Raw genomic sequence first — 25,193 nt, forward strand, 5'->3', positions numbered from 1 at the left:
TACGTAATAACGTGGTCCGTACACCCTGCATGGCATATCACTTGCTCTAAAACCGCCAAAAACATAGGCAGGCATATTTTGCCATTTATTATGGGTTTTTCGATTTTGAGCCACAATTTTATACATACATACATACATATATATATACATTAACAATATTAAACTTAATTTGCATTTCTCAGCATGCTGTTTTCACCATATTTAATAAAAGTGTTATGTATTATTAACAGATGTTCTAATAAACATTATATCTAAAAATTTTGGCCCCACCAATCTTTGGTTTACTGCAGAGTTCTTGGTTTCATTGCGCTTCCAAAACCGAGTCAGTTCCCGAACAGTTTGTTAATCGGTTCATTTAAAAGATCCGACTCACAAGAACGATTCGTTCACGAATCGGACATCACTAGACAAAAGCAACACTTTTCACATGACAAGACCCCCTGTGTGCTTCTTTAGCACCGTATGCGACCATAAGCTTCACAATAATTTGCAATTCATATTTTCAAAAACAGTTTAATTTAAAATCCTCATCCTATCACTTGAACGGTAAGCCCCGCCCACCCGAGAACCCTTGTAGTAATGCTGATGGCTCTTCCACACGTTTATTCTGCTCCCTCATCCTCAATACACGCCCTTAATTTCACTTCCTCCGCGATCCGCGCCTGTGACTGGGCTGGCTGACTTCAGCCCAGGAAAGAAAACGCCATGTAAAAGAAGATTAAAACACATTTAGTGCGGTGTCCCTGTCAAGTAGCCCCTTGAGTTGCGTGCGGCTCTCTACGGTTGAAAGGAGCGGACGAGCCAAGCAAGTGACAGTGAAAAGAGATAGAGAGGTAAGAGACCTCCACCTCTGTCTCCTTGTATAAGGACCCCTACTTTAGACCTCTACTGTGAAGATCATGACTGAATGAAGGAATAAAGTTAGGTGTGCAACTGAAGTTGATGAAACTTTGTGGCATTGTGTAAACTTCAGTGAGGGCGCGATGTAGCGATTCTATTGAAACAGTTTTTGAGCATAGCTAAAATTACAGATGATGCATTTAAATTTAAATATGGCAATCAAAAGTGTAGTATTCTTATATTATAACATTCTCCTGTAGAAAAAAAATAGATAATCACCCAGCCTAAGCTTGTTTACCAGTGTTGTGTCGAAGTCTGTTCTATGTTTCCCCTCAGCAAAAAGCGTACAGAGCACGCGCGTGTGCTCATCTTATAATATTTACTATATATTTAGGTATTGATCACAGGATCGATTTGGAGGTTTGGAAGGCTTTGCCGACTGGGCTGTATATTTATGAAATATGAATTCGAATAAATGTACAACGTAATTCTACCTTTAACACGTTTTTTTATTGTGTGTGTGCTTCTCAATCTCAGTTTAAAATAGTTTATTGCCATTACGTTTTTTTATTGTGTGTGTGCTTCTCAATCTCAGTTTAAAATAGTTTATTGCCATTATATATACAGAGCGATTGTATAATACAATACATAGGCCTTTTATGCTTTTGAGGATATGTGGTACTTTACCTATTTACTGCAAAATTACTCAACTACATCATTAGCTTGCATAATTATTATGTTTCTAAGAAAAAAATCATTTAAATTATAATCAAATTTAAAAATTCAAATTTGAGTTGTGTCTGGATATTGATGGTTGACCTTATAGGAATTACAGTTTTAGACAAACAGACTCACTTTCGGATTCTGTTCCCCCTTTGTTTCTTATACAGGCAGGTCCTAACATTTATCAGACTGATTCTGAACTAATAGCCCTTTTTTCACATTATAATGTTTATTATATATTTAGGTATTGATCACAGGATAGATTTGAAAGTTTGGTGGCTTTGGCCACTGTGCTGTGTATGTATGACAATATGCAATTGTGATAAAGCAGCTTTACAAACAGGCAAATTGTGTTAAACTTGCCTGAAGTAGGCTACTTACCTGATCTCCTTCTTTGATCTCCATCATCCATCTCCCTTAATGTCTCCTTCATTAAGTTCCTGTAAAGACAGTTATAGTCAATATTGAATCTACATGCCAAGATTGTGGTGTGTGAACTTACCTGTGTGTGCATGTTCATAAATTCCTGCTTTTGGGTACCAAATATCTCAGCCTGGTAGTTCCTACAGTATCAGCAAGCTTGGCTGTAAATATGAAGAGCTAATAATGAAGAAAAAAAATCCTTTTAAAATTATTTATTTGGTTCCACAGATTACCTTTTTATTTATTTTTTTATCAATATTATTGTTTTTTTCCATATTTGTTTCTAATATAATATTTTTATTTAGCACTACTGTTATTTTTATATATAAACGTATATGTTCTGAGTTGTGCTAAAATGGTATAATTTTGGAAAGTTAACGGTAATGGTAGATGCTGATGTAGTTACAGAAGTTGCTGGTTCTTCAGTGTGTGTGGATGGAGCTTCACCAACATCAGTCTGATAAATGTTAGGACCTGCCTATATAAGTAACAAAGGGGGAACATAAGCCGATGGTGAGTCTGTTTGTCTAAAACTGTTATTCCTACAAGTTCAATCATCAATATCCAGATACAACTAAAAATTTGAATTTGTAAATTTGATTATCAAGTGATTTTTTTTTTTTTTATAAAAAAACAAAAATTATGCAAGCTAATGATGTCGTTGAGTAATTTTGCAGTAAATAGGAAAATTACAACATATCCTCAAAAGCATAAAAGGCCTATGTATTGTATTATACAATCGCTCTGTGTGTGTGTGTGTATATATATCAGTTTAAAATATTGGCATTATATATATGCCAATATTTTAAACTGAGATTGAGGAGCACACACAAGAAAAATATACTTGTAAGAGGTAGAACTACATTGTACATTTATTTTAATTCATATTTCATAAATATACAGTGCAGTTGGCAAAGCCTTCCAAACCTTCAAATCGATCCTGTGATCAATACCTAAATTTATAGTAAATATAAGATGACAAAAAGATAAGCGGGAACAGTGTTACACGCACGTGCTCTGTACGCTGTTTGCGTAGAACACTAAACTGAGGGGAACCATAGGGGGAACAACACCGTTTTAGCTGGTCTCCCAACTTAGACTTGTTTTAGACACTTGTCAGCTGGTCAGGCTCGAACAACATCTGGCTGGTCATCTAGACCAGCTAAATACTAGCTTGATTAGTTTGGGAGACCAACTTAGTCTGTTTTTTTTTTTTTTAAGTGTTTTACATGCATCCGAGTCTTCTGTTTCGGCATTTTGGTAATTAAGTTTTCGTATCAATGAAATCTTTTTCCCAAATAATCATCAGAATGTGTTTTAATTATTTTAAGTCTCATATTTATTTATCATTTTACTAGTAGACTACAAACCTCTCTGGGTGACTGCAAATAAAGCCTGTAAGTTTCTGTCCATAGCCTGCTATTGTCCATACTACAAACCTCTCTGGGTGACTGCAAATAAAGCCTTTTTGCTCATTGCTCCCCTGCATGATGTTGTTTATTTTTTTAAGTGTGGTTTAATTTTTTTTGAAAAGTGGAAACTCCTTATAGTGATTGCTGTGCCCCTGCGTTTATGGCTGAGGAGCTGCAGATGGTCAAATCAGGATCTGGTGATACTGCAATATTTTTATTGATCAAAGCAAGAATGAAATTAGTTTAATAGTATACTAGTAAATGAGCTGTGGGTTAACAGATGCTGGGGTCAGAGTGGGTGTTCTATTCTCCCCTAATGTTTAAAAGATTAGAAAAGTTTTTGTGATTGATTTTGGCCCTGGAGAGTTTATAAAAGCATTTGTAACAGTTTGGTACAAATGAAGCCAACTCTCTCTAAATCTCTTTGAATGATAATTAAGGAATTTGGCTGAGGTGGTTATTGGTAAGCAAATATTTGTGTGACAGGCTTTTATAGGGAGAGTTTCTTTATGAGGCCCGTGTCTGTTGTTTTGTGGCATGAAAGGGCCATGGGTTGAATGACTGAGCACTTTTTTTCTTGTAATTCGTGCCATGTGTTTTGTCAATAACTTTGAAAGCTTGCACTTCAAAGCGCGTTGCAATGCCACTATGAAACTGAGTCCCAATCAAAATTAAGTCAGAACAGTTGTATGATTGGCCCACAAAACTTTGAGCTTAATGCTTTTGCCTGTCAAGATGGTGTAGTGTTGTTTTGTAATATCAAATTTAGTTAAAGGGTTACTCCACCGCAAAATGAAAATGTTGTCATTCATCACTTACCCCCATGTTGTTCCAAACCCGTATAAGCTTCGTTCATCTTCGGAACACAATTTAAGATATGTTGGATGAAAACAGGGAGGCTTGAGACTGTCCCATAGACTGCCAAATAAATAACAGTGTCAAGGTCCAGGAAAGTATGAAAAGCATCGTCAGAATAGTCCATCTGCCATCAGTGATTCAACCGTAACATTATAAATTATATTAATATTTCATAATATTACAGTGTATTGTAGTTTTGATTAAATAAATGCAGCCTTGCATCTTTCAAAAACATCAAAATATATTACAGACCCCAAACTTTTGAATGATATGAGTGTATCTTTTATGGTTTCCCCCCATAGGACGTGGCAGACAGTTATACCATGCAGGTGAATGATGGCCCCAGCAGTCACCCCATTTTTGTGGCTCCTGTCAACGGAAACACTCAGCGGTCGTCAGGATATGTTCCAGGCAGGATTGTTCCAGTTCGTTCTCCACCCCCAGCCAAGGCTCCTCCACCACCCCCACTGAAGCCCCCGGTCCCGTCCCCTGCACGACCTTCAGTTTTTAATCTGTCAGAAGATGAGAGCAGAAGGGAGCGTGCCCAGAACCAGCAGAAGAACACTTATATTTGTGTTGGTGTGTTCTTCTGCGTTTTCCTACTGATTCTCATTCTTGTCCTCAGCCTTGCCTCTAAAGATGTGTTGGATGGTAAGAAACAATCACATTGAATATGCGAGAAATACACTATCGTTAAAAAGTTTAGGGTCAGGAAGACTTTTTTTCATGTGTTTTTACATAAGTCACTTATGATCACCAAGGCTGCGTTTATTTAATAAAATTTTTTGTAAAAACAGAATATTGTGAAATATTGTTACAATTTAAGATAACTTTTTTCTATTTTTTAAATGCAATTTATAATTTATTCCTACAATGTCAAAGCTCCATTACTCCCAGTCATTACAAACAACAAAGTCATTACTCCAGTCTTCAATATCACACAATCCTTCAAAAAAACATTCTACTGTAATATGTGGATTTAGTGCTAAAGAAACATTTCTTCTTATTATCAATGTTGAAAACATTTTTCAAGAGTGTTTTGAAAACACTTAATATTTTTGAAATATTTTTTAAAAATTTTTTTTAATAGATTTTTTTTTTTGCATTAGAAGCTGTATAAAGCTGGCTAACATGGATGAGGTTTTGCTGAAATTTCAAGAGTGGTAGCTATAAGAATGTGTTAAACTATAGACCAGTCAGAAATTTGCATTGCAAGTCATAGATTTCCTGCAAAATGAATTTATTTAATTAAATTATAGCTCAGTGCAAATCTTTTTCTGTAAAGAAAAATACATTTTGTAAAGGATAAAATTTATATATAATTTTTGAAGAAAACTTGACATTTAAAATGTATTATTACTAAAAATTATGTCTAGCAAAGCAAATATCGAAATATATTAATAAAAAAAAATGTTGCTCATTCTTTTGTGGTGGAAAAAGTAAAAATCTTGTCCTTTTTCATCTTTTTGTAGAGAACTGCCCTCATCACAATCCTGTGCTGCACTCCTGGAACCCAGGCCATGACCTCAAAAAGGTGGTGGTGGTACGCAGTGGTGAGCATTATCGCCTAGATTCATCTGCCACCCTGTACTCTGTCATTATCCAGGCTGGAGGTAAGATCGTTTGTGCAATGTGTAAAAAATACCTTTACAAAACACTCAATTCTAGTACTTTTATTTGGGTTTTAAGTGTTCTCTTTGTACTGATTTCATTCATTTTATTATAGGTTCGGTTGTCTTTGCCGATGATAAAAAAGGCTCAAAAAACATTACATTACGAACGCGCCACATTTTGATAGAAGATGGCGGTGCTCTCCATATTGGGGCTCCAAAATGCCGCTATCGTTCCCTGGCCACCATCACCCTGGTTGGCCGATCGGATGAAACGGCTGTGACTGAGGTTCCCGGCATGGGCCGCAAGTTTTTGGGTGTGAATGCCGGAGGAACTCTGGAGCTCCACGGGTCAGAGAGGCTGTCCTGGACCTTCCTTACTCGCACCATACCTGCTTCTGGTTTGACCAGTGACCATAGCTTCCAGAAGAACTTCAGCCGTGGAATAAACCTGAGGGTAGTTGATCAAGACACAGCGGAGGTGCTGAGCAACGAGCGTTTTGACACGCACGATTCCTATAACGACAGTATGAGACTGAGTGAGCTGCTGAAGTCTCTACCCGTAGGACGCATTGTCGCACTGGCCACCGGTGATTCTGCAGTTAAGAACCTGCAGAAAGAGACAAAGAGAACCATCACGGATCTTCTAGGCAGCAATCATGTCAATAATCTCCAATACAGGTGAATAAGGAAGCCATTTTGAAAGCATCACTACTGAAAAAAATTATCTTAAACCAGCCAAAGCTGGCTTAATAGTGTGTTGGTTAGTTTTAGAGAGGTTTTGGCCAATTTTCAGCTGTTCAGGTTGGGAGACCAGCCTAAACCAGCTAAGACCAGCTTTTTTTTTATTTTTATTTTTTTTAAACCAGGGATAGAGATGTTGCCATAAACTCTGTGCGAGATTCCCTATAAATTTGCTTTAAACATCATTGTAGTCAGAAATGTATTCATAACTGCAAAATGAATCCCTGGAGGTTGGTTGCAGGAAAGAAGCTTTGTCCAATCTGGTGTGTTTTTGCTTTGATAATGCCGAGCACAGCTTTGAAATTAGCGTGATTAGGAACAGAAAGTGTCCTGTTGTTCCATAAACCATATCCTAATCCAGACTCACCCACTGAGGACCAGCTACTGAATCCCAAAGGCAGTGCATATTGCAGACATTTCTAGTCTCCTTCATGCAGTCTTGCAATCTATTTGGATGGCTGCAGCACACTTGAAGATAGGAATGTCTTTGCATTTGCAACTAAATATCAAACAGTGCGGCATGTTGGGCTTCATATTATAAAACAATACTGTTCAAAATGATGACTCTGTATTTGGACACTTCTGGTCTTGAGACCAAAAAATAGCTTAGAAAAGGCAGTCAGTTCAGAGACAATTATGCCACTTGGTTTGATATTCAATGTTATTTTTGTATTGTATGTTATGTTGTCTAATGCAGTAGTATTCAGACATTTTAAAGTGTGACTTGGGTGTCCATAACAGTCTATTTAAAGCAAATATAAAAGTTCTTATTTATCCAGTTGACACATTGACTTTTGCCAGTTTATGTATAAGCAGTCTAATATAAGCCTACTGTTAGAAGCTAATAGTCCGTAGCACTCTCTGGATTTACCTAACTGTTTGGTTGTTACACAGAAACATATCAAAAGAAGCCTCCCAGTGTATCAAATGGCAGTATTCTGCAGGAAAAAAACAGTTCAAGTTTAAACAGGCTTATATTCCGGGAACTGTTTAAAAAAAGTAATGACGTGTATCTTTCTATATCTCATTGTGAGGATTTTTCAAGAGCTCAAATCCAGAAGAACCAGATGCTGAGTCTCTTCTATTTACATTGCAGATGTAAAGTATGGATTTTCAGTGAGGGAGTTTATTAGAAAATATTTTATTACCGTGCAACTGATAAATTGTTTGAGAAATTCCTCCAGACATAAACCTTTATAGTCCACTGCAAAAGCACTTGTTTGTAGAATTTTTCTCTATACCACAGACTGTATAAAAACATGGACTTGGTGTCTGTGACGTCACCCGTAAATTTCTGAAATTTTTGAAGCCTAAAGTACGCGCAGGCGGCCATCGCCATCTTGGCAGCGCGTCACTGTGCGTCATTCCTGGATAATAGAAATTGGGCAAAAGGCTCCCGCCTTGAAACCACACCCACCTAGCGCGACTGCAGTGTCAGCAGCGGCAATCCACCTGTCACTCAAGTGGCCACGCCCTTAATTATGCAGAACTTTAAGGCTTAATATAATTTAAACGGATGAGTTATAAAAAAATTCAACCCACTAACAGTTGTCATGAAGGGTACAATTAGCTATATAGACAAAAATAGTTTTTTGAACCAGGCTACAAACATGTTTTTTTCTGCTGTAAAGTTGGCCATTTTAACATGGAGAGTATGGGATTGACTCCCTTTTGCAGCCAGCCTCTAGTGGCCAGTTTATGAATTACAGTTTAAGTTACTTCCTTGTTGGCCTCATGAGGGAGAGCGGGAGGTTGCCGCTTGCTCTATACACATTAGTTTGGTCAAAGGTCTTGGGCATGAAAACTCAGATTTCTGTGTTCTCTCTGTTACATAAGAACTGTAAAGTAAGAGTAGCGTTTCATACAAGGAAATATTATCTGTCTGCTGTCTACTGATTTTGTGCCAGTGCAGTTACGTAGTTTTCAGTGAATGGGCAGGATATGGTTAGTAGTAGGTGTGACTCATTCAGAGACTTCACTTTGACACATTGCTCTCACCGAAACCACTTATTTTACCCTCGCTTTCCACCCCTTACCAGTCAGACTTGCCACATCTCTGTGAAAACATGCAAACTTGGCAGCTCCCTTTTGCAAAACAGAACAATCTGGCACAATCTGTCCGAAAACTTGCGCAACATAAACCAGCCTGTCCAATTCTAACCCCCTGCTCCGCATCGGTACTCCTGAGGGGGTGTGTTGGAGCTCACATGTTTTTGATAGAAATAAATTGATAAGCCTGTTATCGGCTAGTGGTAAATCTAACATACGTGCTCTGCCAATGTCAGATTGACTAGGAGGCAAGAATTTGAGGAATGAGAGAATGTTAATTATTGTGAAATTTGTTTGTGTTGTTAAGAGAGCATTAATTGCTGGTTGCTCAGGGAGGATTATCCCTGTGGAAAGAGGTGTATGTTTGGATACAAAGCATGTGTTACATGAGGGGCATGGGGACCTCCAGGGGTTCAAGAGGGTCAAAATACAAACTTAAGATAATAGAAAATAATGTAATACAATATAAAGTTATAAATGTATTCTAATAGTGGGTAGAAAAAGATGAACTGTTAATTTAATACAAAGAAATTAGTTATTTTGGTTCTAGTACAAATAAGCCCATGACTTTTTTTTAATTTAACAAGATGTTGCATTTATAGTAGCATTCTTAGTATCTTTCTTATACTGTATAAATTGCCATTTTATATTGGATTAGATATGATTTTTTTTTTTTTCAAAAAGGATTACTTTTGCAAGGTGATTATCAAATTTTGGAGCATCAAAAGAGCTAAATGACAAAAGGCGTTTATCCCTTCGGAGTCACTAATAAGATCCCTGGTGTTTCAGTATCTGTGTTGAAGAAAGAGTTTGTTGTGCTGTTGTGGAAATGATTTATTTCCACAAATTTCATGCAGGTTTTGAGATCATGGAATCATGAAAATTATTGCTGCCTGCTGTTTTGAAACAACGTTCCATGATTGTTAAACAAAGACTTAAGTTTTAGTGCCACACAGAGAATATGTAAGTACTATTGTTTCAAGTGAAAGGTATTAAAAGTGCAGGAAATATTGTGACAATTCACTCTTTAATGATGTTACACTCTTAAAAATAAAGATGCTTCAAAAGGTTCTTCAAGCAATGCCATAGAAGAACCATTTTTGGTTCCACAAAGAACCATTCAGTCAAAGGACCATCTCTTTCTTACTTTTTTTATAATCTGAAGAACCTTCTTTTGCTACAAAGAACCTTTTGTGAAACAGAAAGGTTCTTCAGATGTTAAAGGTTCTTTATGGAACCATTTAGACAAAAAGGTTCTTCTATGGCATCGTGAAGCACCTTTATTTTTTTTTTAGTGTAGGTGTTCTTCTCCTCTTTGAGGTTAGGGAATAGCCAGGAATAAGACAGGAAAGATTCCTGTGTTAGTCAGACATAATAGTTCTTCTGAGAACTGTGGTAATCTTGCCTTGGTGGCTGCTAAAAGATGAAAATATGAAAGCTAAAACAATAATACAAGTGTGGTTATTGGTCTCGACGTGGCTAGTTAGTCACGGTTTATCCACAAAGATTTTATTAACTTGTTGTAAACTGCAGTTAACTGCAGGGTTTCATGTTTGAGGCTTGGACTTTAGGGCTCATATGCATCAGTTTAACAAATAGCAGTTCTGACCTAGTTGTTGTGAAGTACCTGCAATTTCATCATAGTGGAAGTATTAATGCTACTACAGAAGCTGACACCAGTAGCTCCAGAGTCTGTTGAGCCATAATAGTTTTGTTCTTTTTTTAAGTTAATCTTTCTCATTTTAGTTCCATCCTTGCCAAAGCGGAATCATTTTTGACTTGATGTAAAAAGGTCAAGAAACTCATTATCCTCCTTTTTTATCATTTTAAAACACTGCTCTTCTCAATACAATTGAAGTGTATAGTGACAAGGGGTTGTAAAGCTCCAGAAATGACAAAAAAGCATCATTAAAGTGATCCAAATGCATAATATGCTAATTTATATTAGTTAAATACAACAGCCTTGTGTGAGGAACAGACTGAAATTTAAAGATGGTTCACCCAAAAATGAAAAATCTTTATTCATTCTCATGTCATTTCAAATCTGTATGATTTAGTTTGTTTTCTGTTGAACATTAAAGAAAATATTTTAAAGATTGTTCCATTGTATGGACAAAAACAACAACAATACATTCTATTGTGTTTTGCAGTAGAGATAAAATCATATTGGTTTGGAACGACACGAGGGAGCAAATGGTGATAGAATTTTCATTTTTGGGTGAATTATCACTTTTAATTTATTCATACCATAATGAAATTGAGGATGAGTAAATGAAAGATTTTTAAACCCTTTAACATTGTGAATATTCAGACTCTTTTCAGAAAGCAATGACTTTCCTCAAACAATTCCACATTTTGGTTTATATTATCATCATAGACTGATGACAGAAATTCAATTGCCACCTTTTGAGTAACAACTGCTCTTTTCACTGTACTAATGGGCTGACTAGATAAATAATTAGAAGGATTCAATTAGTCAATCTCATTCATCATTGACAGTGTTTGGCTTTTTCACCCAAGAGTTTTGGCTGCTCTTCCATTGCATTCAATTTATGTTCAATAACTGGTCATCACTTTCACATGGGAGTACACTGACAAGTCTTAATGAAGGAGCCATTCATCCTAATTTGTAATTTATATTTTATTGTCGTTGAACTGATTGATTTTAGCCAGTTTATATTCTATGAATAGTACACCATTCCTCCAAATCTGTCACATCATCTCGCATGTTCTAGTCTGTTGCTGGCTTTCTTAACAGCTCTTTCTCATCTCTGTTTTAGGCAGGCATGGGCCTTGGTCTCAGTAATTGGTGGAGGAAATGCTTCTTGCACAGAAGAAGTACGAGACCACGAGAATCATGACACAGGTGGCAAGGCGCTGGCTCGCCGAGAGTTCATCACTGTGGATGGTGTTGGTTTCACTGTTACTGCTTACAGCGAGTGGAAAAATGGTAAGTTTTGGACAGCATAGGGTAAAATCTACAATACTGAACAAGAATGTATTAAATGGTCAACCTACATTGGTTTTTGTTGTACCGTAAAGGTTACCCTACAACAGGCTTCCAGGTGGATGCAGTGGATAAAGTGGTTCTGAACCTGATGGATGATGTTAGCAGCTGGAAACCGGGCGATCGGATTGTGGTGGCCAGCACTGATTACTCCATGCATCAGGCAGAGGAATTCACCCTGCTCCCGTGTCCCCACTGTAACAGTAAACAGGTTCGAATTCAAGGTGAGGTGGTGGTGTGTTTGCGCTAAACTGCATGCTTTTCTTGTGGTGATAATGTAAAGTGTATCTGTCCTGAATCTTGCTGTGAATTTGGATACAGCCGAGTTCAAGTGATGACAGTGTCATTGAGTTTGAGACAGGAAAAGGGCGAGAACTGTTTACCAGAATCACATAAGCAAACTGTCACTTCTGACCAGAAGCCAGCAGTGGCTATATAGATAATTCCACCATCTTGTTCTCCACCCTGTTAAAAACATTTGCACTAATTGCTTTCCAGTGTTAATGTCCCAGCTGGTTTTCATTAAGTATAGAAATTTGGACACTTATGTCATACAAATGACTGAATGTTTTTTTGTTAGATAGAAAGAAGCATCTTAAGGCCCGAGTATACTTGATGTCTGCACACCTTTCAAAATATACTGATCTGCGGATAAGTGTAGATGGATGGGTTTGATATATATGGGCTCTTCTGTCTCAACAACATTCACCTTGCGTGTGTTCTGTTGTATGCGAGGACACAAAAATTGGGTGCACATAGACTGTGTCCACAGACCCTCCAGATGATGAAAAATAACAGTAATGACTGTAATGTTGTGAAATATTATTACTTTTTTCTATGTAATTGAAATGTAATTTGAATGTTTTTTAAAATCTTATTTATTCTTTTGTGGCGGAATTTCCACAAAAGAATATGTTAATTTGGAGAAAGGAAATAGCTTCAATATGTGGCCTCTATTAACAGGATGTAGTTTAAATGTCACCTTGTGCATTGTGTTCTGTTAGCAAAGCTTTTACCAGCCCTTTTCTGTCTGGAAGAATACTGTGCGCACTCGGGGTGTGTGTAAAGGGCAGTCTGAATGTGTTAATCCACTCATTCATTCCACTTCTTCCTAATTCGTTTTATTAATTCTTCTTAATTAATCTAATTAACTGAAAAAATATTTACACCGAAAAAAAAAAAAAAAAAAAATATATATATATATTGTTTTATTATTATATTTTTAATTTTGCAAGTTGGGTTCATTATTTAAGGTAAATCTCTCACGTCATATTTTCAAACTCTATCATTAGTCAGTGAGTTTTATGGAGTGTGTTTATTTGTTGGAATTTCTCAGGAAAGCCTCAGTTCACCCATGTGGGAGAGATACTGGACGGTGTGGACATGCGTGCTGAGGTGGCTCTCCTCTCAAGGAATATCCTCATTCATGGAGAAATGGAAAACTCCTGCTACGGAAAAAATTGGTGCCAGTACTTCAGCTACGACACCTTCGGGGGACACATCAAGGTCTGTTTGAGGGTCTGTGCGTGCAGTTGTGTGGTTGTGTGTAAGCTGTCTGATGCTGTCGTGTGGAGAAATCACAGGCTGTTTGCACAAGATAATGGCATATAGCTCTTTTTTGAATGGAAGGAACTGAAACCATAATCTTAAATTTGTGTATTATTTTTGGCAGCAGAATGAAAAGACACAACACACACAGTAGCGCTAATACAACTCTTTTTTTTTTTCTTGTGTTTTTGATTTCCTGTTTTTTGATCTTGTTCAGATTTTGGGGAACTTCTCGTCAGTCCACTTGTCTGAGGTGGAGCTGAAACACATGGGTCAGCAGCGGGAGAAGGGCAGATACCCTGTGAACTTTCATAGGTGTGGAGATGTGGACCAGCGCGGGGGATACAGTGACCCCACCTATCTGAACTCTCTCTCCATCCATCACTCCTTCTCCCGATGTGTTGGAATACATGCCACTAACGGCCTGCTGGTGAAAGAAATATATATGTCCTAACAATAATGTATTTGTTTTTTTATTGATCTTTTCGTTTTGATTCTTCATGATATATTACTTTTATTATAGGTTAGGGACACAGTTGGCTATGATACGCTGGGACATTGTTTTTTCCTGGAGGATGGGATTGAACAAAGGAACGTATTTTTCCATAACCTAGGCTTGTTGACCAGGCCAGGAACCATTCTGCCTACCGACCGCAATGATAGCATGTGCACAGAAATTACAGACAGGGTACACAAAGGATATGTACCATCTCCTGCAAACGAGTGCAAGTAAGATACCATAAACTCACACATATTTATTGAATATTGCTGGATAGACCTGTTTACTCACAATAAAGGCCTCTGAGCTTGAAATTGAGCTTGTTTGAACTTTATCTCCAAGTCTCTTGATGTACAGAGTGCTTGTTCTGCTCTGGGTAACTGACCTTGACAGTGTGACCTGCTGTATTGTTTGGTCAGATAACAGGAGAAAGAACAGAGCTCTCATTTCCTGAGACTCCGCTATAGTCTTTTCTCTTATCTGGGCAATAAAACACCAAATGTCCCAAACGGAGGATAGCTGAGAAGGTGCTGTTTTCAAAAGGATAAAAAAAAATTTTGGGAGTGTGTGTGTGTTTGTGTAAAGAGCTGTAGATGTTCAGGATGAAGGTGGATGTTGAAATATGTTTCAGAGCTGTGAGGTAATGCTGGGGTCAGTTTGGAACAGTTTGTAAACAGTTTGACTTTTGTGCCAGGGTTATTATAGTTTTTTTTTTTTTTTTAATTCAGGTTATTATTATTTATATTTATTATTATTATTACTTTATCAGGTTATTTATTATTTATGTATTTTTTTTTTAATTTAGTAATTTATTTGAATTTTTATGGTTTTACTGGATCTTTGTTTTATTATAATTATTTTTTTTTTTTACCCAAATTATTTTATAGTTTGCATTTTTATTGTAGTTTTAGTATTTTAGTGCTGCTAAAGTTTTTTATAATAAGCTATATTAAAAGCTAAGACTAAAATGTATTATTTTGTTTTGGTTAAACATAATAAACACATGCTTCTATTTTAGATTACACATTTACAAGACCCTGTCTAATGTGTGTACTCTAGGGCAGTATCTACATTTTGGATCGCACACCCCAATAATCATTTGATCAGTAACTCAGCAGCTGGATCACAGGTATGCACAATCCTTGAAATAGCCAAATTAATCATTTTCACTATGATCTGTAATAATAAGTGAGTCAATGTTTGTTTTCACAGTATTTATTTATCATAGAACGACTATTCCGTCTCTTTCTCTGATTGAATTTGTGCTCCTTGAAATGATGCCCACAGCTTTGTGATACTGATGAGAACTTCAAGGTGCTTGTGTAATCACAGATAGCATCTCCACATTCCAATTCTTTAATCAAAAATGTATTTGCCAAAATAAATCTGTTCAGGCTGGTGGTATTGTTGCGCTCTGTTTTGTTTGAGGGCTTTATATATAAAAGGATGCACCCTCCACCCTTTTTTATTAAAAGAAAAGCTTCCTATGAAGTCGTGCTTTCAGCAGACCAGGTTAAGAGAGTCTCAGTCTTCTTCCCGTGATAGAAATCAGTAGTCAGGAGTAAATAGTATTCACCCTCTCTTTCCACTAATACAAAATAAGGCATTTTTCATCAAATTGTCAGTAGAATGAGTTGTTTAACCTTCAGAAAATTTTGAAAAATATTTATGAAAATAGCTGGTATATTAATTTTCTCTTTTTTTTTCTCTCAGGATGCAGGAATTTGGTATGTTTTCCACAATTCCTCTACAGGTGATTCTCATGGACTGATTCCAGAGACGAAAGCTGAGCTCACGCCTCTGGGCATCTTCTTTAACAACCGTGTTCATTCCAACTTTAAGGTAATCAAATGCCTGATCTATGATTCTAATGCCAAATTCGCAAGTCTGTGTGGGCAAAAACCAACCTTCAGATAATAACAATGATTCAGGATAATTAGACTTTATGATTTGTAATGTGCATTCTGAGTCTTTTTTGCAAGTTGTCTTAAGGTGATGTTCATCACTCAATATCAATGCTGATGCAATTTCTCCATCTTCATTTGATACCCTGCTCGCATTTTATTAAATGTTGCTTCAGGAAAGACTCATGCAATTATTTATGAGTTCAAATTTGTATTGCACGTACTCAAGGCATCTTCGTTCTTTCTCTGAAATGCTTCATTGTTCAATGGTCTGGCACGATGTGCTTGTGTGACAGGATGCTCACACTTACATTTCCCTATACAATAGTTCTCTGTTATCTGGTTGTTTATCGTGTGCTTAGTGCCGTGACTCGTGACTGTCCAGGTGCAGAGAAACTGCAGGCTTCACTTTCACTGGCACTGTATTACTTGCATGATATAGACACTGAACATACAGTTTCATAGTGAAGAGTGATTGCTTCTTTCATCCTGTGTCAGGCTGGCCTCTTTATTGATAGAAAAGTCAAGAGCACCAATGCCACTGCAGCAGACCCTCGTGAATATCTCTGTCTGGACAACAGCGCTAGGTGAGTAAACATGGTGAACGTTTCTTTGTGTCCAGGGTCAGTTGATTCAGGTTATAAAAACACATCTGCCCAGATAGAGTTTCTGCACTAGTCAGGGGATACGGGATACCTGGAAAGTTCTGTTCTTTTCTTAAGCCACACTCCACACTATAATTTTGGCATTGTGCCATTTGTTATTTTCAAATAAGCTTCAAATAAACTTCCTCAAATATTCTGATTACCATAATGTGTCTGGACATTTTCTTCACTATTATTAATCTTAATTATTATTATTTTTTAAATAATTTTCCTAATTGTAATCTTAATTAAAATATAATCTTAAATAATTTTACTTTGGGAAAAAAAAAAAAAAACAAAAAAAAAACTATATATATAAAATGACAGATCTTTTCTGTAGACTGTAGTTTTCACTGGAAGACATGATGTATGATATGATCAAAAGTTATATTTTGATTTAAAAATAATAAAAAAAATGTAAAAAATTAAAGACATACATGGATGAATAGTCCACAATAAGATCTATAACATGCATTTAGAAAATAGATTGTGAGTTTTCATTTATTGCCGACTTCATCAGCATACATTAAAAGCAGTATTATAAATACTAATATTATGTATAAATGGTTAAATTGAAATGATATATTTTTCCATATTACAGTAGCAAACGCCAGGCAGTCATACAGAAAACCCTCACAACTCTTAAGCACTTCCCTAGCATTAATACTGTTGCATGGGCATGCAGCACTTACATTTTCTTCTGAAGGAAAGACTGCTTTTCTCATTTTTTGACACCGCTTTCTCAGGTTCAGGCCTCATGAGAACTCTGATCCAAGCAGGCCACGTGTGGCCGCACTCATCGACACTCTCATCTCCTTTAAAAACAATGATCTAGGGGTCTGGATCCGTGGAGGGGACATCATCATACGAAACTCAGGGTAGGGGACAAAACTTCATTATTATAGACCCGTTAAAAAGCTAATTGCATAAATAAAATATAGCTATCTTCTGATTGTTGTTGTTTTTTTTTTTTTTAATAGATTTGCAGACAATGGTGTTGGACTGTCATTTGCAAGGTACTGTGTCATTTTTCTGTTTATTAGAGCTGCCAGTAAGCAACAAATTATGATCTAAATAATTGCATATATGAACAGCATGTTAAATTAACAACAATACTGTTTATGTGAGTGCTTGTGTATATGCAGCAGTGTTCTTGCTGTTTGTGTCCCTTGCTGCAGGCATAGTCATTTAAAGCAACACTTTTTTTTTTAATGCTAAAACACTCACAGTCTGATAGGCAAATGTGTGCAAGGGTTTGAACTTGTCTGCACTAGTGTTCTACATCAACCTCCTAAGGCAGGCAGTTAATGAAACAACTAAAGTGTTTCACTCCCCCCCTCCTCCTCCTCTTCACTGCAGTGATGGAAGCTACCCTAAAGATGAGGGCTCTAGTCAGGAGGTCTCCCAGTCTCTGTTTGTTGGTGAAAGCAGAAATCGTGGCACCAATGGAGGACAAAATAAATACTGGGGGATTGGTGGAGTAGATGGAAAGATGAGGACTCTACCAAGAAACAAGTAAGTGAGGGAAGATTAGTATTAACATAAACTTTTGTCAGGTTTAGCGAAATGCAAATTCTTTGTTTAACTGGAATATTTTTTGCCTTTTGCTCCGTTCTTGTCAGGACATTTCCAATCCGAGGTTTTCAGATAAATGATGGTCCAGTGAGAATCTTAGACAGCACGTTTCGGGCCTTCAGTCCCACAACAGAGCGCTTCACCATGGCTGTGGGATTCAGCCTGAAAAACATCTGGCAGCTGACACCCAGAAATCACCTGTCGTCTCTCGCCTTCCAGCCCAGTGTGAGTGCACATACACATTTAGGTCTTGGAAACTGTTAAAATGCTAACTGAGACTACTATACCGTGACTACTAACCCACCTATACAGACATCATAAGTTTAACTGCTTCTGTGATAAGACATTCAGTACTAAAGAATAAAAACTATGAACATTGTTTCTAATTTTTTGAAGCATTTTTTGTTACAACATTGAGTACATTATCTCAGTCACATATATATATATATATATATATATATATATATATATATATATATATTCTCTTGAAGCAGCAGTTTGTCATTTAGTTTTCATTTCATATTTTCAGTGCTTATAGTTTCAGTTTATTTATTGAATTATATTATTTTGATTTTAATCATGTTATTTTGGGACTGCCCAAGTTAATGTGATAATCAGGTTTATTACTATTAAATAAAACTAAAACAAAACATATTTGAAATAAAATAAACATTACTGGAATAAAATAATGTATTAAAAAACTTGCCATAACAAACTAAAACCTGAATAAAAACTAATATAGACATTAAAAATAAAAACTACTAAAAATGACAAAACGCAACAAAATTACTAAAGCATAACTGAAATTAAAATGGAAAATATACAAATAAAAATAAAAACTGATTCAAAATATTAAAAATATCTTGGTGGTACTAAAATAACACTGGTGTTAACTTTTAAAATATATTGTGTTTCAAAAATAATTTGTGGCCATTTTTATTTATTTTAGTCTAATTTTATTATTTTTTTAAATGAAATGGTTGAATATCAGTTTTTTTTTTAAATTATAAATATAGAGATTACAGGATAAGAAAGATAATGAATATGTTCAGAAAACATCTTTCTGAACATCTTCAACAATTGAAGCTGCGTTTCCTTAAAAAAAACATTTTCTCCTATAATTTTCAAATATATAGAGTCAAATATAGATTAATTACAGGTACTGGCCCCTGGGGCAACCTAGACGTAATTGCATTACTCAAGGTCACAGAGACCTTTTCTTTAGAAACGCATATCTCCCAAATAACACCTCCCATTCTGTCTGGTCTGTAATAAAGGTTGTTTATATTAAGTGTTACTAAAGCTTGTACTTATTGCTTGTTTCTCAGTGAGAGACGACACAACTGGTTGTTCTCTCTTGATTGGTCACCATCTGCTCTGGTGTTGCGTAATTAAAAAATAAGCCACAGTTCTGGCAGCTGTTATTTAGCATATGTTAAAAAGAGCCCTTGGAAAGGTCTTTAAATGTGGTCATATTTTGCCTCACTTGTGTCTAAATGGTACTACATTGATTCTTCATCTGTCCGGTTGTTTTCATTTACATTTCTCATGACCAGTGACCCCCTTTTGATCATCCAGGTAACTCTAAGAGCATTTTTTGGCCGACCGGGTGAGTGGTTTGAGCAGAATGATCTGGACGGCGATAAAAATTCCATCTTTCATGACCTGGATGGTTCAATCAGCAATTACAAAGATACGTATGTGGCAAGGGCCGACAACTTCCTGATCCGCCACCCTCAATGTGTGGAATTTCCTCATTGGAATGGGGTTGTGTGCAGCGGCAAGTACTCTCAGGTAAAGAAATAGGTGTCTCATTCTCCTTTTTCATATTATTCCCTTTTCATATTATGTTGATATGCAAGTACACCACTGTTCAAAAGCTGTGGTCGGTAAAAAAGTTTTTTAATGCTTTTTTAAAAAAAAGTCTTATGATCACCAAGGTGCATTTTTTTTTAAATAAAAAATACAGTAAAAATATTATAAAATATTTTTACAGTTTAAAATAACAGTTTTCTGTGTGAATGTTTTAAAATGTAATTTATAGGCAAAGCTGAATTATCAGCAGCCATTACACTTCAGAAATTATTCTAATATGCTGATTTGCTGCTCAAGAAATATTTATTATTATTACGGTTGAAAACAGGTGTGCTGCTTCATAATTTTGTGAAAACCTTGATACATTTTCTTTAGGATTCTTTGATGAATAGAAAGCTCAAAAGAACAGCGTTATTTAAAATAGTCTTTTGTTCCAATGTAAGTCTTTACTGGTTTTTCACCATTTAATGCTTCCTTGCTGAATTTATTTAATTTTTTATTTTTTATTTTGTTCTTCCAAATCTTATTGACCTAAAACTTTTGAACAGTAATGTGTATTCTCTTAGCTGTTTTTGCTTTTTAAACAATGTTACTTATGTTCTACATAGGTGTATATACAGACACAGGGTGCATCTAATCTGAGCCTGTCTATCAGTAGAGATGAATACCCTGATAAGCCCATGGTTCTCAGAGGTATCAGAAGCCAGACAGCTCCTTCTCAGCAGTACCAGCCTGTACTGATGATGGGCAAGAGCTACACGGTGCACTGGAATGGACCTGCACCCAGAGAAACAGTCCTGTCACTTATTAATTTTGACCAGTAAGTAAAAAAGGAAGAATGTGATCCCCCATGTCTGAAATAGAACATTAGTTGCTAAACTATATAACCCTGAATTTTTGCCTTAGTAATTAACGTACATGTTGCTCATGCCAGAGACAATCTGATGTGTTTTTTGACTGTGTTGCTTTTGTAGGGGTGACTGGGCTTTACTCGGCTTCTGCTACCCCAATGAAACAGTCTTTCAGATTACATCAGACATATACAACAAGCAGAGCAACAGCTTTGATGGCATAGAAGACTACGGCCCTGTGTCATCCATTTCAGACCTAGAGAAGCGACAGCAGGAAAGGAAGTACTTTTTCGACAAATCTGTTGGGTAGGAAAAAAATTATTTGAAAAGCCTTTATCAACACAATGATTTCACAAAAAGCTGTAGGAATCAAATTAAGTCTTGTGAAGTTATGCACTTTTAAGGATATTAATATAGTTAATATTCTACAATAATAATAACAATAATATCACCTTTAATTTTGATGTATATCATTTTGTTTGCACATTTTCTCACAATGCCTCTTGTTTTTACTTTTGTTGTCCTACCTCCCTTTCAATTATATTGTCAAATACAGATAAATTATTGTTTACAGTGAAGCCTGATCAGTGTGAGACAGTAAGCCTGTGTTTAACCTCCAGTTTGTTATGGCTGTACGCACGAGCTTGGCACAGACGAGACGGCCATAGCTACTGCTCCACCGCAGGCTGTGAGAGGGTGAAGATCATCGCCACCATGCATGCCAACCAAAAGACTCAGACCTGCAACTGCACTGCCAATGCCTACCCCAAATACAAAAAGCCTGCCAGCAACATAGTGCCTATGCCAAAGCCGAACACAGAGCCCTGCAGAGCCTGTGGGGCCACACAGGTAAGGACGGTCCAAGCTCCATATGAACGGACCGAATCATTTGTGTATCTCTGTTTGAGCGGGACAGGATTTGAACTGTGTGCCAGATAGACAGACTGTCCATCTGTCGTCATGTCCAAGAGCCTTACCTTGCGTTTTCTTGGTAATTGTAACTGGGAGCCTGACTTTTCTTTTCCTTCCTGTAGTTTGCCTTCTCCAGTGATCCATGGAACAGCTACCTCCAAACCCAGATCAAATCCCTCAGTGTAAAAGAAGAACAGAGTAATGACACTGAAGCCTATATCACTGTGAGTGATTATTCAAAACATTCAATTAACCTTGGGAAAATCATGCTTGTGTTTACTAGTTTATTAAGTAAAATGCAAGAATTCATGTTTAGCTTTATAAAAAGTTTTTATTGTAGTTTTAGTATTTTTTTAGGCTGCCAGAGTTAGTATGTTAAATAATATTATTTGATTTTAAATATATAAATATATTCTATCTTTTGCTGTAGTGTGCCAGTTGGAAATATCAGTTTACATTTCCAAAAATTCCTTTTGCCATTAACTGTAAAAATCCAGTGAGATTTGAGCCAGTGCTCCACACAGAGATCTGATCTCACCATCATCCAGTCCATCTGGAATTACTTGAAGAATCAGAAAAAAAAAACGGAGACAGACTAAATCCAGAAGAAATGTCTTTTTATATTTATTTATATGATAATATGGGGTGATTTTGAGCATTTTGTGGTGGTGACAGTGGGGAGAGGTGTGTAGAGGATAGGAAATTAGAATGTGTTTAGCTTCATTTAACTTGCATATTCTTTTGTGGTGCTTGAAGAAGTTATTGTTGTTAACATTTAAAAAAACGTTTCTCTTTTTCCTGTCTTATAGGTGAATGCAAAGAGGTTTGACCTCAAACGGTCGGGGTTCCTCATAGTTACTGTGGATGCATGCTCCGGAAAAGTCACAAAGAACTCATTGTTTACAATGCTGGACACTAAAATGGAACAGTATTTTAAAACTGGAATCATAAAGAGGTGAGGTTTGGGGTTTAAAACTGAATGTCTGGAGGTTGGGAGAAGTAGGCACTGTAGTAGTGAAGAGGTTGAGAAGTGGCATACAGTGTGTATTGGTGAAGAGTGTAAGGATTTATGCAGGGCTGATTTGATGTACTGAAGATTTTTAGTATATACACTATTGTTCCGGGCCCAGTAATATTTTTTTTTTAAAGAAATTGGTACTTTTTTTTTTCAACATGGATTCATTGAATTGATCTAAAGTGATAGTACAGACATTTTTATGAAAGATTTCTGATTCAAATTAATGTCGTTCTTTTGCACAACATTGATAATAATAGGAAATATGTTTGTTTGTTTTTTTTTTTACCACCAAATAACCATATTAGAATAGATTTCTGAAGGATCATGTGACACTGGAAACTGAAGTAACGACTGCTGAAAAATAAGCTTTGCCATAACAGGAATAAATTACAAAATTAAGAAATAATTAATTAATTAAAAAAAAAAAAGAAAACAGTTGTTTTAAAATGTAATAATATTTCACAATATTACTGTTTTTACTGTATTTTGAACAAATAAATGCAGCCCTGGTGGGAATAAGAGGCTTCTTTAAAAAAAAAAAAAAAAAAAACACAATATCATCCCCAAACTTTTAAACAGTAGTGTATTTTTTCTATTTTAATAGACCTTTTATTTTTAAGGTAAGCAATTTCCATATTTCACTGTTTAGACTAAATCAGTTTGGTTCTGTGCAGGTCGATAGTTCTTCTTGCCACAAGAGGTCAACCTGCTGGGATTGCTGGTGCTGCACAATATCTAGTCCCTTTGGGATCTGCTAAAACGGCAGATCTTCAGAAGAAAGGTAATGTGTTTCTATAACACGAAAAACTACTGTCAAGATCTGTTTTTCCTTGTTGAGGTTCACTCTGTGTTTGCTGACTCCTATGACTGTCTTTTTATAGATGCCATTGCTTTCTTTGGGTTCCTCGGCCAGGTAGGTTCTTCACCACAGCCATGGTCTGCTCTGTTGGCCTGCCAAGATACCAAGGTGCTGGGATTACAGGAAAGGTTCATTCCCCTGTCCCTAAAGGAATACTCTTGTCCACCACAAAAAGATCATCCCACACGGATGGATATTGAACTCCTGAGAAAATCTCTTAGCCAAAAGTGAGCCTTTACTAGATGTGAACAAACAACACAACCAGCGAATGAATGTGAACTTATGAACATAACTTATTTCAGCAAAGGAAAGTGCTAGTGGCGTTTGAACAAGTATTTTGTTAAGCGAGTGAATGTCTTTGTTTGTTGTTTTGTCCTGCGTGGCTGCATTTTGTCAAGTGTTACAGCACAAAGTGATGCACTTTTTAAATACAAACCAAACTGGATAACAAATGGACAGCACAAGCTAGAAGTACATCAGAGGATGATCTTGACGTTCTGTATCACCAGTGCAGAAGTACAGTACAATACAAATGTTCATTTGGTGGCCTCTTTTCCTCTTCCAATCATCTGTAGGTGTAAATGACACTCAGACTTTCCTTTTCTGTTATTTATTCCTCTTGATTTAATGGGACATGCCATTATTTAATTCATTCTGGGTTTCACTGCTGCTCGGACATTAATGACTCTATAGTTTCACCATTAAATATTTGACAGTATTCATGTTTCAACACAAAACATTATCTATATTTTATTATCAGGTCTCTTGCCATTTCACAGGAAATCACACCAAAGATTTTAAACTTATAAATAAACAAGAGCAATGAAAGCAAATTGTGACTGAGGCTGTGATCTCATTAATTCTGTGTTAAAAAGATATATTGGTTTGAAACAACAAGAGGGTAAATGACAGAACTTTAATTTTTAATTTTTAACTTTTGGTTAACTGTCCCTTTAAGATAATGTCCATTATCTGCCTTCGTAGTGCCATCAGTTCGTTTGAGAGATGCTTGCCTTGTCCAAATACCCACACTTGCGGTCTTTGCACTTGACCACTTGACTAGTTATATAACGTATTTCCTGTATTTGGCCCAAGTGTTCAAGTGAGGATGAAGATCACAAGTGTGTGTACAACTTTTCATTACCTGATGGGACACACTTTAATTTCTGGTGCTTCTAATTAATTGATAAAAAGCAGTTGCAAATGGTGTACTAAATAAATATAGGCTACTCACCTTTGCACCAACAAAACGTGTAGCACTTTACTAGCAAATTATATGTAATATCTAAATATTATTAATATTTAATTTAAATTGGAAAGGTTTCCTTGACCTCTCGCGATCTTGGCAAAAAGTCAAACGATTTATTTCCACAACATGATACACTAACTTAGCCTTAAATATCGCTCTGGAGCGGTATTCGAAATAGTGTGGATTTAGTATGCGTTAAGGGCACTGCGCTTTGGCGATTTTAAGATCTGGACAAGTGTCTTGCGCACTTACTTCCTGTCGCGTGCACGCGCTCTCAAGTGGCAAAGACCGCAAGTGTGTGTATTTCTTTTACTGTCTATGATTTGGACAAGGCAGTAACATCTCATATGAAATGTATTGTCATTATTGTGACTGAAATGGAAGCCTGAATTGCTTGTATGTGACGTTTTTGATTTGGGTAGAATTAATTAGGCTACTTGTTAACCACTGTATAAAGAGTTTTATTGGTAGCCTGAAACCGAGATCTTTCTTAAACCGAGTTTCTTAAAGGTGCAAAAAGTTTTTCTCCTCAGTATATAGGTGTTGTTTCCTCTAGATTTTTTGCATTTGTAAAATGCTCTTTTTCTTTACTAGCTATGCTTTTGTGCTGTAATTCGATGTTCTGAAATATTACAAAGCTTATAAAACAAAAA

At 36.3% G+C, this 25,193-nt stretch overlaps 1 protein-coding gene across 1 annotated transcript; it reads left to right on the forward strand.

The window, feature by feature from the left end:
• The first annotated feature begins 621 nt into the window (after window positions 1–621).
• On the forward strand, window positions 622–25,193 carry cemip2 (cell migration inducing hyaluronidase 2). Its single transcript, XM_042754754.1, has 24 exons — window positions 622–833; window positions 4,559–4,907; window positions 5,729–5,869; window positions 5,983–6,547; window positions 11,440–11,609; window positions 11,702–11,890; window positions 13,003–13,172; window positions 13,432–13,644; window positions 13,738–13,943; window positions 14,773–14,842; window positions 15,427–15,555; window positions 16,116–16,204; window positions 17,008–17,139; window positions 17,242–17,277; window positions 17,621–17,776; window positions 17,884–18,061; window positions 19,415–19,630; window positions 20,260–20,471; window positions 20,626–20,808; window positions 21,123–21,351; window positions 21,537–21,638; window positions 22,224–22,369; window positions 23,107–23,213; window positions 23,314–25,193. The coding sequence occupies exons 2-24, from the start codon at window positions 4,580–4,582 to the stop codon at window positions 23,520–23,522; spliced, it is 4,176 nt and encodes a 1,391-aa protein (XP_042610688.1). The 5' UTR covers window positions 622–833; window positions 4,559–4,579; the 3' UTR covers window positions 23,523–25,193.

The sequence above is a fragment of the Cyprinus carpio genome, chromosome A5 (genome assembly GCF_018340385.1).
Source record: "Cyprinus carpio isolate SPL01 chromosome A5, ASM1834038v1, whole genome shotgun sequence".
NCBI classification, from domain to species: Eukaryota; Metazoa; Chordata; class Actinopteri; order Cypriniformes; family Cyprinidae; genus Cyprinus; species Cyprinus carpio.